At 50.4% G+C, this 13686-nt stretch overlaps 5 protein-coding genes across 5 annotated transcripts; 3 read left to right on the top strand and 2 right to left on the bottom strand.

Annotated features, from left to right (window-relative positions):
- Window positions 1–998: 998 nt before the first annotated feature.
- On the top strand, window positions 999–1968 carry HO173_001287 (uncharacterized protein; the record flags this gene model as incomplete). Its single annotated transcript, XM_037303228.1, has 2 exons — window positions 999–1281; window positions 1412–1968. 2 exons carry the CDS (start codon window positions 999–1001, stop codon window positions 1966–1968), a joined length of 840 nt encoding a protein of 279 aa, XP_037169875.1.
- Window positions 1969–3027: 1059 nt separating this feature from the next.
- On the top strand, window positions 3028–4636 carry HO173_001286 (uncharacterized protein; the record flags this gene model as incomplete). Its single annotated transcript, XM_037303227.1, has 2 exons — window positions 3028–3156; window positions 3212–4636. 2 exons carry the CDS (start codon window positions 3028–3030, stop codon window positions 4634–4636), a joined length of 1554 nt encoding a protein of 517 aa, XP_037169874.1.
- A 1202-nt stretch (window positions 4637–5838) lies between these two features.
- On the bottom strand, window positions 5839–7629 carry HO173_001285 (uncharacterized protein; the record flags this gene model as incomplete). The annotated part of the gene is made up of 5 exons (XM_037303226.1): window positions 5839–6189; window positions 6236–6613; window positions 6696–7143; window positions 7202–7504; window positions 7556–7629. 5 exons carry the CDS (start codon window positions 7627–7629, stop codon window positions 5839–5841), a joined length of 1554 nt encoding a protein of 517 aa, XP_037169873.1.
- A 371-nt stretch (window positions 7630–8000) lies between these two features.
- Window positions 8001–9321, bottom strand: HO173_001284 (uncharacterized protein; the record flags this gene model as incomplete). The annotated part of the gene is made up of 5 exons (XM_037303225.1): window positions 8001–8271; window positions 8331–8524; window positions 8574–8674; window positions 8731–8837; window positions 8990–9321. The coding sequence occupies 5 exons, from the start codon at window positions 9319–9321 to the stop codon at window positions 8001–8003; spliced, it is 1005 nt and encodes a 334-aa protein (XP_037169872.1).
- Window positions 9322–10830: 1509 nt separating this feature from the next.
- HO173_001283 (uncharacterized protein) lies at window positions 10831–13107 on the top strand (the record flags this gene model as incomplete). Its single annotated transcript, XM_037303224.1, has 5 exons — window positions 10831–10891; window positions 10943–11417; window positions 11469–12006; window positions 12078–12563; window positions 12673–13107. 5 exons carry the CDS (start codon window positions 10831–10833, stop codon window positions 13105–13107), a joined length of 1995 nt encoding a protein of 664 aa, XP_037169871.1.
- Window positions 13108–13686: the final 579 nt, after the last annotated feature.

Here is a 13686-nt window from a genome sequence, read left to right as displayed (position 1 = left end):
TACCGCTGAGGCAATGTTTTGGAACGTGCAGCCAATTGGGCTACGACAGGGATAGAGCTGCAATGCTTTCCCGTTTCAATTGGAAAGAGTGAAGATAAAAGACCTTTCTGCAAGCAGCGGTAGGTGTAAACTGATCCAAGCTCGAAGAACAATCCCGCAGTTCCTGCACGGATAAACTCATCCGATGTCCGTCTTTAAATCGCTCATGGTGGCAGGCTCTCATTCCAGGGCGAGAGGGAGGTGCCGCAAAGATTGCGCCCCATGCAGATCAGCATAGGCGCCACATCGCAGCATCTGGAGGATGGAACGAGCTGAAAGTGCAAAGATCGGCTTGTCCGCAGTGATCTATCAGATGAAACCGGTTTTTGGGGAGTCGGAGGGCGGTTCAACCTACGTACTCTACTGGAATACGGTCCCCTACCACCAACCAGGTCCCCAGTCAACAACCATGGGCCCCAAAGTTGCGAAACATCAGTCATCTTGGCGACTTTCAATCCTGCATTCCTCAGGGGGAGTGGGAGATGGAATCACTCAGGACCGCCAAGTCGACAGTCTTGGAAGGCGCCAAATCTCGAGAGGTTCCAATGCTTTTAAAGATGCGTATGAGATCATTTCGCGTCCCTAGCATCGAACCTGGCGCAGTCATCCTACATGACGCTACGAATCATTTCATGGTCCCGCTCAGAGTAAGAGACGGTGTAGTAACGCTAGTGCAAGGAATGAGTTGTAAAACCGCCTTTCTGTTACGTATCTCACAATCTATATAGTGAAGAACGCCATGCAGAAGACTTAGGTGGGCATGATGGCGGCGTCTGCCATTCTAAGCCGCGTCCCTATGATCCGAGCCGAAACTTCACAGCCCCGTTCTGCAATGAATCCTTCAGCCTCAACATCCCATTAAAGTCTCACTCAAGGCTGCCATCTCTTCGACAGCAAAAGAACCCCACGCTCCACACACAAAAGCTCGCCGAACGTTCCATTCAAGGCTTGTAGCGATCATGCGCGCTCTTGGTTTCATCGCGATTTCAGCCTGCTTCCTGGGGAAAGCGACAAGAATAGGCGCACAAACATGTTACTTCCCAAACGGCTCCGAGTCCCCTCACAATTACACCCCCTGCGGAGCTCAATCATCCCGCCTGGCGAGCGCATGCTGCCCATCTTTAGACATCTGTCTGGACAATGGCCTCTGTCTTGCCCAGACGGGCAATGAAGTCGTTTGGCGGGGCTCTTGCACAGATCAAAGCTGGGAAAGAGATGGATGTCCGCAATATTGTCAGGATGGTAAGTCTAGTCTGATTGATAGTATGCGAAAGGCGAGAAAATCGTTGTCCCCTCGCTCCCTCTTGTTTTGTCCCCCATGGATATCATAATGTGCACAAGACTGACCAACGCTCACACTTCTGTTTCCTAGTCCAAACCGATTGGGGCGTAACGATCTATCCGTTCCAACAGGACTCCTCCTTTTGCTGTGGACCGGGCAACTCATCATCCAACGCATGCATCAACAGTACACAAGGGAGCACAGCTCCCTTTTTCGTGCGAGCTGGAAGAGTAATATTCAACCGGACATCCGGTTCCATCTCGCCGAACAGTAGTGAAACAGCTACGGTCACTGTCTCATCCACAGCCGCTCCATCAACGACCGCAAATTCGCCCACTGACCCCACAATATGCATTAATCCGCCATCTTCATCTAATAAGTCTAATGTGGTCGGACTTGGAGTCGGTGTACCGCTTGGGCTAGCATTGCTCGGTGCTTTGGGGTTGCTGTGGAAACAGAGGAATCGCGAGCTGGGCGCGAGGCGAGAGGCGCGCGCTTGGGAAGGGAAATATGATGAGCTGAGGAGTGAAAAGCGCGGAGAGTCGATTGGTGTTGAAGGACAGACGCAAGAGCTTAGACATGAGGGCTGGATGCTGGACGAACTTGAGGGAAGTCTTGTCTATGAGGTCGCAGATAGCATCAGATGAGCTTCGTCGGTGGTGGCTATTGGTTCTTTGCAAAGGACGGCCGAAGCACTGAAATGCTAATGCTAGTCTGAAATAATCTTCATGAGCAAATGGAAAACATAACCAAGGAGACTAGGTGAGCGTTCATTTTATCCTCAGTTTAACGAAAGGCATGTGATACGTTGACACCCCTCACATCCGGGTACAGTGTCCGGGTACGAGGGGTGTCTGACCCGACATACTCTATTGCGCATTTCTAGGGGCACTTTCCTGATCAACTTACCCTTAACCCCGAAAGACTAGTCTTGCTGAAGATCCAGTGCACCCAAACAGTGTAGGAGCGAGTGTGTACAGGAGGGGGCCCCGAAGGGAGGGAGATTCCTGTTCACGAGTGACGCACTCTGTAGGTAGCAAGACCACAGCACTTGAGGCACTCGAGACTGCGCCCTAACCGACCAGCCCAGAAGTCGTACCCGGATGTTGGGGGGGGAGTTCTGTCATTGTATCAATAATGGGGTGCCAACGTATCGCGTCCCTTGATAACTACCAAGCATGGCCTTGAGCGACTTGTCTATTCGCCACTAGCGCTCCCTGGCACTCCTACTTCTACTGCCACCACTGTACATGACTCCTTTGCATTCTTATTGAAGTTAACCATTTCCATGAACCAACACGGTACAGTCCTAACATTCCCCTGCGAGGCTTGCCTGACTTCTCGTTGACTCGATAGAACTTCTTCTTTGAACGGCCCTTCAATGACCGAACACTTTTTTCTAGTCATAGCGGTTGTGAAGGAAAGAGAGGAAGAGGGATCCTCCACGTCAGCGATCTAGGCCGACAGCGAGGGTGTGGTGGGCGGGGCATTGTTTAGAGCTAAATCAGCTAATTTAGAGGCGGGATCACCATGGTAACCTCAAGCTCAGTTAGGCACGTTATTTGTTTGTGTAGCTGGCAATCCGCTCCAGCACAACAAAGTCGACTTTGTGCGTTCTACATTCACTGTCCCTTCCGCTCCTAGATTTTGCTCGCGATTCTCCCTGATTGTCTGCCGCACCGGTCTTGAACGCTCGAAGAGAAAACATGACACTTCGTGACTGCGAGTATGAGTCATGCACCCAGCCAGCCGAACGCGATATTGGAAGCTGTATGATTTGCTCCTCGCACTTCTGCGCCGAACATTCACGATTGCCATTCCACTATCCTTCCCAGGTATGTTGCGGCCTAATACCTGTCGATCTTCGAACTTCATTGAATCCCCAAGCAGGACACCGAGTCGGATGCTTACTGGACCGCATACAGTTCCGCGAACAAGAAACATCTTCTACATCGCCTCTACCAAGTCAAGACCACTGCTCTGATCTCCTTGGCTAGCCGCCTCCGGAACGGTACATCATGCACCATTCCCGCGCTTATGCCGGATGGCCAAGGACATCTCGACGTCGATGCCGTTTCACGCCAGATGGGCGGACAAAACTGCAACATCGACGTCCAGTTTGAAGATGGAGTTGTCTGGCTGGCCCGGATCCGCCTTGATGACCCTCTCCTCCCACCAAAACCTACACAAGCGTACATCTTCCTCAGTGAGGTCTTCACGCTTAAGTATCTGGAGAGTACCGGCATCCCCGCTCCAAAAGTCTTCCACTTCGCGACCGAGTCTAGCGAAAATCCTGTGGGAGTGTCTTTCATTCTTCTCGAGAAGATGAAAGGCGCAGCTCTGATGTGGGACACGACCACACCTGCGCAAAGGACCAAAGTCCTAGAACAACTAGCAGATATTCTCCTTGCCTTGGAGAAGCATTCGTTTCATTCTACAGGGTCGTTGTTCCCATCAAACGGATCTAGTAAGGTATGCGGTTTCGCGCAGTCACAGCTCTTCGATTCCCCCAACACTACCCTCGGACCGTTCGACACCTTGGAATCATCCTTGAGAGCGATGCTTGCACATCAGAGAAGGCTCATAGCTAACAACGAGCTGTCAAGTCTCGCCATAGATAACTACCTCTCGCATCGCTGGCGCGAGGACATGGTCCCGGAAGTGCTGTCGCTGCACAACGACGCCGGCTTCTTTCTAAAACACTTCGACGACAAGGGTGACCATATCCTGGTTGACGACGACTTCAACATCACCGGCATAATCGACTGGGAATTCGCGTCCGTGGAACCCAAAGCGCAAGCATTCAGCAGCCCCTGCATGCTTTGGCCAGTGAGGGATTTCCACGCCGGCAGTAATCGGCTAAGCCCGGAAGAGATGGAATTCGCCGCCATTTTCGAGCGCCGTGGGCGGAACGATATGGCTCATCTGGTTCGCAATGGGAGGAAGATGCAGAGGTACCTGTTCTTCAATGGAGGATCGGTATCGCACGAGCAAGAGGACTTCGAAGCCATGTTCCAGGGCTTGCGAGCTGCGTGGGCCGGGGACAACAGCCAACCTGGTCCCTATCAGGTTTGGAAGGAGGAGGCGCTGAAGAAGTATGAGGGGGATGAGCAGCTGGAGCGTCTCTTGCAGAGGAATAGTACTCGGTCGCAGAGCGCCACTCAACTTGATTGCGGACCTTCAACTCCCCAACGGCATGACTCGTTGAAAGACGAATCATCAGAGATCCCGAATACGGGAATGAGAGAAGGACCTGCTGGATTTTGTATGAGGGTGGCAGCTAGGCTTAGTAAGAATAAGGACATCGCTTATTAAGTACTGCGTGATGTTGTCAGCATTACTGTATCGTGACTTGGGATCGAGTGGTTCTTCGTCAGACAAATGCCACGATTGGTCGGCAAGGCAATGCGGATTTTTTACAAAGCCAGTCCCGCATCAGCAAGTGAAGGTTCTCTCGAAGCGAGCAGTTCTACAGGCGTCTGGAAGATTCTTCCAAACCGAATCTTCCAAACCGTTGAAGGCTGATGCAGGGTTCGGACGACCCTACACCTCCGTAGAATTTCCACAACCATCCGCAGACTACAACCCCTCGCCTTGATTTCCTCCTCGATTCAAGCTTGCTTCAGATACGTCTCGCACTGGAATTGGGACATTGAACCATCGTTCCCCTGATTGTAGAGATCTAGGAGGATGGTACTAAATATCTTGACCGCGAGTTCACGGATGCCTGTGATAGCTACTCGTGTGATGAAACGGGACGTTCCCGTGAGCTGGTTTGCTCTGAGACATGGATCGATTTCGGCTTAGGAGGCGTACTATACAGGTAGAGGGCAAAGTTTTAGGACTGAGCGCATTTTGGCTCAAGGTCATTTACCAATTGGAGCAGGTTTCTACACTGCCTAACCTTGTCCTTTCCCGAAACACATATACTTATACCGCTTCTGGGGCCCGCGTGCTTCATCTCCTCAACTGTTCTCCTTTCTATACATACACAAACACCACTGTTCTTCCGACCATTGCTTTGAGGGGGTCCAGCAACAAAAACTATGCTAATAGAGGCAAGTATGCTGGGACGATACTGCTGTGATAGTGATGGAATAGATGATGTTTCTTCGTTGTTGATACTGGAGGATAAACTCTTTTGAATAGCATCTGCCCCGCGAAAGAGCACACGGAGGTGATTTTTGAAATATGTGTTGGCAGTCGGAGCTGGTTTCCTTGTGGTGGTGGGAAAATTGATGCTGCACTGTGAACGGTTATGCGAGACTGCTGCTGCTTATATGACATCAACAGTCAGGGAAAGAGGGGAAAGAAGAGGAGAAGAGTGCTCCTTTACCATCCATGGGAATACGCTATAACTAAAATTCTTTTTATGCATGCTCGTACCTGAACAACATCACGGCTTGAGACTGATTCCAGGGCTTCATGAAGTGGCTATAGGCCAGGCTTTCTGAACAGAATATCATGATGGTGCATTAATTCATATATCGAAAGTATTGCTACAAGCATTCCCTTCCTCAAACAGTATGCGTGGCAACTCTCTGGGGGGCAGTGATCGAATGGCTGCTCCCGGTGTCCGTCTGGGGGTTCTCTCCTGACATAGCAATACTTGATCCAGTGTTCGCTGTGCTGGGACTTCCTCTGAATCTTACGCCCTCTAACATCTTGCGACCGAGTCGAGCCGGGTTAACCGATGGCCTGCGGAACCCGTCTTGGATTTCTTCCAACCCTCGTCCTCGTGTTTCGGGCATAAAGAGCGCGAGTACGATGAGCGTGAAAAGGGATAGTCCACCAAAAAGGAAGTATGCGCCGAAGGAGGAGCGTGCAAGGAAAATGGGAGTGGCAAAGGCCACGAGCCAGTTTGTGAACTGTGGAGATTAGCATGTAAATCAGCGGGTTTTTGGTATGACTTACAAAATTCAGACCCTGCGCAACACTGTTTGCCGCAGCTCTCGTCTGGACCGGTTGGATTTCGCTGGCGTAAATTTTGCCAACAATTCCCCATGTTCCACAGTACGTTAGAGCAAAGACGAAGATGAGCAGTATGACGAACCACCTGCCAGATCCAGAGTGCGCGTGGACACTATTCGTTGCGTAGAGACTGCCGATGACAAACATACAACCGGATAGACCAATGCCACCAGTGATGATCGAAGTTCTGCGACCCCAGCTATCTGCGAAGATGAAAGCAGGGACTGATACTACTAACATGAGGATAGCTGAGACTCCGGATGCAAGGAAAGAGGCTGTGCCGCTAGATAAACCTGCTTGGGAGAAGAGAATAGGAGCATACTGTTAGAGTCAGCAGATTAGCGATCGTTTAATCCATCGCGACCGCAAGCGATGAGGCGAGGATTAACAGTCTCAGACTCACATAGAGGACGCCATCGATCCCGGATAATTGGACCATTCCTAGGACGAATAAACCAAGTGTGGTTCTTAGCCGATACTTCCTCTGGAAAATTGACCGTGTTGATTGCCAAGTAGACAGCTTTGATTCACTGCGAGCGGTAAGCTTCGACATGTCCCTTTCGACCTCCACTCTAGGAATATTGAGGCGATCTAGTGAACGCATGGCATCTTCCCGACGACCACCAACAAAGAGCCATCGGGGCGAAGGCGGTAAGTAGAGACAGCTAACAGCCAAGATGACACCAGTAACCGCCATAAGGATGAAGGGAAGCCGCCAGGAGATTGACGAATCGATCTTTATAGAACCATAACACGTGAAGTAGCCAGCGCAGATCCCTACAGCTGCCATGAATTGAGGAATTGAGACTAGCATCCCCCTACGGCTTGCGGGAGCGATCTCTGTGATGTATCTGACAGCGCCAAGTCAGTATCTGAGGTCTTGATACACAGAGCAGAGGCCCGACATACACCGACACGTTCGAGAGCCAAAGCCCTTCGCCCAGTCCAGCCAACGCTCTTCCGACCAAGAGCATAGGGAGCGCAGATGCTGCTCCTTGCAAAATGGCACCCAGTGTAAAGATCGTGGACCCTACCATGACAATACAAAGGTGCCCATAGCGATCGGCCAGTTGTCCTGCGAAGAATGCGGGGACAGCACCCATCAACATCAAGAAGGATACGATGAAGCCACGCATAGCGGGCGTTGGAGTGCCGAAAGTGAGTTCGAAGTGTGGCATCGTAGTCACGGCACCGATGGAGCCTGTGTCGTAGCTAGAGAAGTGTCAGCTTGTTTTTCTTGCGGGTTCTGTAAAAACTCTATACCCATTCAGTAGACCACCGATAGAAATGATGGAGGAAGCTAGCATCCACCCTGGTGGCTTAGATGGTTTCCACATTGCTAGCAGAGGAGCATGAAGACGAAGGAAGTCGAGTCAGTCAGGTTGGCAGTGATAATTCGTCGCGTGTATAACTTCACATTTGAGGTGGGAGGAATGTACATGTACATACATGCCTGGTGTCAGATTGTTTAAATGACGTAGCCTGACAAGTAATAATACTTGAGGATTTGGAGGCATGCTCGATCATGTGCCCCGGCCCGGGTCTAATGCGGGGTCTCATGCAGGGTCTAATGCAGGGTCTCAGGGTCTTATTATTCATAGGGTCCGTGCACCACCTCATACAATCATGTAGATATTGGCATTGACTTGCTGTCAGAGAATTTCTTACATGGACAGGTATATCATCAAGCCTAGAAAGTCCTGACAGGCTACTTTCCAGGCTCAGCGACCTTGTCGGCGAAGTTGGTAAGAAGGTGATACAACTCCTCTCTCTTCTCCAATTGAATCCAGTGCCCACAATCTAGAACCTCGACTTTGGTCTTCTTCGTCCACTCTCGTTGGCGCTGCTCTTGCATATCGGCTCTGGTTGCATAGTCTTTTGTTGAGCCGACCAGCATGTTTGGTAGTGTGAGGAATTTCTTCTCGTGCGGGACATCGGCTTCATCGGCATGATTGATGCCTCTCATAGCAGATTTGTACCTAAGAATGCGTTAGATTCGATGCAACGTTGAATCATGGGTATGCCATTAACGACTGACCATCTCAAAGGGGCAGCATAGCCACTTTGCCCCATGATCTCGTTCCTCACTGCATTTTCTTCTTCGGTGACCCAATCGGGGAGTGGTGTGGTTTTACCGGAAGCAATCCACGCTGCTGCATTTCCTACGGGGCAAAAGTCGGTTTTCCAAATCTCAGGATCGGTAGGGTAGATGAGGGAGAAGGCGGCTTGAGGCTAGTGGCCATTAGCAAGGTCACAATGCTAGTGCAGTTCGTCAACCCACGTTCCGATCAAATACCTCGGCTGCATCTTCGGTGTTGAACCATTTCCAGTACCCAAAGGTTGGATAGCCAAAAGCCTGCTCGGTGAGAGCGTTGAAGGCATCTAAAACACATAAGCGAAAGTGATTGGAAAGCTAGGGTGGCAAGGTGCATGAGTACCAATGTCATGAACGAGGCCAGGCTCGATATATCCCACGGAGACAAAGACAGTAGCGAGAAAGCACTCAGGATGGTACGTAGCAAGGCGGGCTAGAAGACCGCAACCCCTATAGATATTGGCGTCAGCGGAGTCGAACTAACTCCAATGCAAAGCAGCAATTCATCAGATCAGCAGTAAATATCGAGCATGTGGGCCACCGACAATCACATCCCAGCCTATTACACCTGAACAATCACTTGCGCAGTGGTGTAGACTCACCAGTCGTGTGCAACCCCAATGACTTTCTGCAATCTTTTTTTCTGCAGGATTTCTGCCACATGGCCGCTCATCCTCTTCATCGAGTATGCCTCAAGCTCTTCTGGTTTATCTGTATCACCATATCCCAGCAAGTCAGGTGCCACAACGCCATACCCGGCTTTTTTGAGCTGAGCGATTTGGTGCCTCCAGTCCCAGCTCGAGCTTGGAAATCCGTGAAGAAGGAGGAACGTTGGCTTCTGGGAGTCGGCAGGAGGCAAGTGGACGAAGGCGTAAGTGGTGCCATCTTTGAGCCGCACTGACTCGCTAATTGAGGGGAAGGCTTGGAGAGCCATGACGATGCGAATATGATGGAAGCAGGAGGGCAAGTCAAGACTGGTAAATCTTCAAGATGTGCTAGCTGGTTTGTTCGTGTGGGGGTTAGGTTGTATTTTGCATTGGCAGAGTATCAGACCATTCACTGAAACGTTAATCGAGCTCTTCTCACTTAAAGGTGTGGTCTGGTTGGAAATGTTTGGGTGTCTTATGTATGAAAGAGGCAGATGGAAGTCTCCAACCCGTAGTTTGGTCCTCTCTATGAGCTTCGACTGAGGCCATGATTTACTCTTATACCAGCATAGCAAGCCAGAGCGTACTGCAGACAGTGCACTGTACGTCCATCGTATATTGTTGTACTTGATCGAAAAACATCGTGATTGCAGTTTCTTGCTTCTGCTTACGCTCAGCAGCTCTGAAATGATTGGCTATTGTCGGGCCGCCCTCGGACCGACATTTTACGTCATGTCAGTCATGCTTAGAATTGGTCTAAGGCGGACTCGGCGAACCTTTTGGTGTTCCCCAAAACTCCTACCACCGCCACATCAACTTTCACACTCCCTTCCCTAAGCCTTCAGAGTCTGCTCGATATAGATTCAATATCTCAAATATACCTAACAAACATTACTACAGCGGATTTACATGATTCTCTTGTCGCCGTGGGTTCCGCTACAGAAGCGAAAATGCCCGTTCCGAACCGATATTCCTTCGACCAAGGCCAAGGACGGAGAAACGACCAATCAAGACCATCGAACCATGCCTTTTGCATGCGGAACGGGTTTACGAGTGTATATCGAAGCGGCGGCGGTCTAGACTAGGCCTAAGGATCAACGATTGAACGGCGATCACGGCCGAATGTTCAGTCCAGAACAACTTGACCATAAGACGTCGCATGCAGAATCGTCTCAGGATATCATAAATGGAAGCGATGATGCCAGAGTTGGCTTCAGGATCGTGGATAGGGGGTAGCATCAACCAATATGTGTGCAATGATAAACACATCGTGATCGGTATCAGCTAGCATCGATGGGCCTTCTTATTACAGTAAGATTCGGTTGCCTTAGTAGAGACGGCTACAGCCAGTTGCACAGCAACCCTGCTCTTTTTACTACTGCAGGTGAGAACTTATGGATCTCAAGTTAGAATTAGAGGCCCACCGTGGCACTGTTGTGCTAATTGATCATGTTTGGGCCGAGAATTCTTAAATTTCACGCAACTCGTTACAAAACATGTATGATCTGCGACCCCGAGAGCTTAAGGTATTATTCCCGTTGGTTACATGGCGTCGAATTGCCCTGCAGATGATAAGACCAACACCGGCACGAGCCACCGTTGCGCCATCTGCCGTGGATCAAAGAGAGCAGCATCACATATCATCATTCGACCTAGTGATCTATTCTACGGCGAACAAGATGAGTGACGGTGGGCGTCATATGGCATGTACTTCATGTCGAGACCGCAAAGTCAAGTGTGATGGAGGGCTGCCAAGCTGTCAAAGATGCTCTCGTTACTCGGTGCATTGCGTGTATATGCCACCGTCGAGGCAGTCAAGAGTCGACGTAGACTTGATGTCGATGAATGACAGACTACGTCCGCATTGTGTTCACCCATTCGTGAACCAGATTTGCTGAGGAATTCTAGTTCAAGCAGAAACAGCCCTTGCAGCTCAACAAGACGGCTCCTCAAGAGCTTACCCTCCCATAGTCTCGCAAAGCATCTCTAATAACGAAAGTACCACATGGCCCAACTCTATTCCTTCGGTCAGCACGTTCTCGCCTACTGAGATCAGCCAGTTCTTTCAGCATTCGTCAAGCGATCCTCCAGCAACATCAAGCAGTCTCCAGGAGACCAATGCCTTTCCGCTCAACGATCCAGTGGCATGGGACATATCGAATATGATGGCAACGGATATCCCGGAAGCCTGTGGAACAAGTGAATTGTTTGCATTCGGTGGAGAAAAGATAGATACCTCAGACAAAGGCTACTCGAGTGAATCTTTGAGTCAGTGGCCCAGTGTGGACAGTTCGAGCTCGAGCGATCAATCGAGGATACATACGACACGGGGTACGAGGATTGATGCATATGAGACTGTTCCCCAGAATGTCATGAAGGACCTGTGAGTGTGAGCCGTCCAGGCGTGAAAGGGTCGGTTACTGAGTCTGTACAGATACCGACGCTACTTCGACGCAATCCATCCCTCCATTCCCATGATCGATGAGTCAAGATCCCCCTCCAGCACAGACGATATCCACGTCCCCCTCGAGTCACTCGGTCTGAGGTACGCTATGTGGGCTCATGCGGCGGCGTTGTCACCAATATACTCCAACTTGAAAGAGCGGTTCTACCAGCAAGCGAGGGAATGTGTCGAAGATTCAGAGGTGGAGGTGTCTGGCGGCTCCATGACAATCGCTGCTCTTCAAACACATATCCTTCTTGCCTTGTACGAGTTCAAAGAGACCCTGTTCCCGCGAGCATGGACCAGCGTAAGTCGTGCGACTTGGCTGGCACAGATGCTGGAGTTACACAAGATGGACCCAAAAGTCTCTTCGAAACGAGTTGCTTCCTTTGAAACATATCTCCATGAGACTAGTGATCCCGCTGAGCTCAAAGAAAGGGCGACAACGTTATGGGCAGCGTACGGTCTTCACTGCTTCATTGGTGTAGGTGTAGGATGGAACACAGGCTGTATGTTAGACGTTAGAGAGGTAAGTCAACATGCTATACATTCAGGGGTAGCAGACCACTGGCACTCTTTTGCAGCTGACAAGGTGCCTAGATCACCACGCACATACCGGCACACGATTCCTACGTCAACGCTTTTTCGAGGTCACTCACACTGAAAGATGCTCTGAGTCTTCCCGCTACCTGGGTACTTTCTCCCTACCAGGGCATGGTAGTTGTGGCCAACATCTGCATATGCTGTCTCTCACACGTCAAACAGCTACAGAGAGAAAAGTTGCTCGACAATTTCAGCTATGACTTTTGGACGGAACATCATCATCTGGACGAAACGATTCAATATGCGTCTACCAACTCATTGGCACATTTGGTCGCCGCAGATTTCGTGACTGAACCGAATGTCTTATCTCTCAATATAATTCTTCAAGCCACAATCATTTGCTTACACCAAGCTGTGATAGCCAAAGCGGGAAGAACAAACACCTCAGCTAGACATATCCCTCGAAGTGAGGACGAATGCATCAAAGCAGCAACGGAACTTTCGGCGATGATGCGACTCGTGACCCGGGCAAATGTAGTCAAGGTGAGTCCGCTTGCTCCCAAATCCCGCCATTCATTTTCGAAGGTGTCAATGAGACAGACTTGGAACTTTATGGCGCCGATTACTGCAGTGAAGTATTGACAGAGTTCAGATGAATCCGTTGATCCCCTGGGCCATATACGTCGCCCTCCAAGTGATCTTCCGGAGATCCCAGCGCAAGTCTAGTGTCCCCGATAACCAAGCTTCTACTATCTTCCTAGCACGTCCGCCCCGAGGGAATGGCAGTCCCACCTCGTCGAGGCATACTTCTGGGAAGTTCAAAGCCAACGCAGAGGAGCAGGCCGACGACTCGTTGAACGACGCCAAAGCACTGGATTCAATGCACTTCCTACTGTCTACGCTTATGGAGATGAGGGTGTCGAACCCTTTGGCTAAGGTCCTCGAGGGACAGATCAGCCAGGAAATGGCAGAAGGGCGAGCAATGACGCGAGAGCGGGTCGTGGGTCTTGTGAACTTTCCACTGGCACATCCCAGCACCAGAAGTGGCGAAAACGGTAACGACATGGATACATCCTTTCCAGCCTGAACGATTCCCATGACTGTGAGTAATGAGTAATTTACGCAACCGGGTTTTGGTTCTGAGCTTCATCGTTAGTGGTAATTACTAGCGAAGGGGTTGGCTTGCGGAGATGGACCCTGCCGAGACAACAGTAATAGGCAGTTGTATGAGGACGATAAGGAAGCATTGGCAAGCACCAATGAGATGGCATGCAACAAAGTCGGTGTTGCCGATGGGACGCCTTATTGATAACGGCAAAGGCTCATGTTTCCCCCACATCAATCCGTCACTAGTAGTGGGATGCTCCCTGAATCTGGACCCCTAAAGTCTAAAGTCAAAGAGTAGACGCCAAGACTGCCTTCGTTCTCAATCCGTCATTCGATGAAGGGAATAAGGATATTTCATGATAGCGGGGGCTTGCTTCCCCCCCGTCAAGTTGTCAGCGGACGAAGCCTTAATCGTTCGACTCCCGCCATTCACAGTGGCTTCCGTCGATAGTCGTCAATTACTAGCTACATGTCCAAATACGGTACAATACAACCCATTTAGCGCATGTACTAGTACTGAGCCAAGCAAAGACGCTTGGCGCCAGAGACAGGGTTCGGT

This window comes from Letharia columbiana (assembly GCF_014066305.1).
Source record: "Letharia columbiana isolate WasteWater2 chromosome Unknown Sc0000002_s0, whole genome shotgun sequence".
In the NCBI taxonomy this organism is placed as follows: Eukaryota; Fungi; Ascomycota; class Lecanoromycetes; order Lecanorales; family Parmeliaceae; genus Letharia; species Letharia columbiana.
This window is presented reverse-complemented; position numbering and strand designations above follow the sequence as displayed.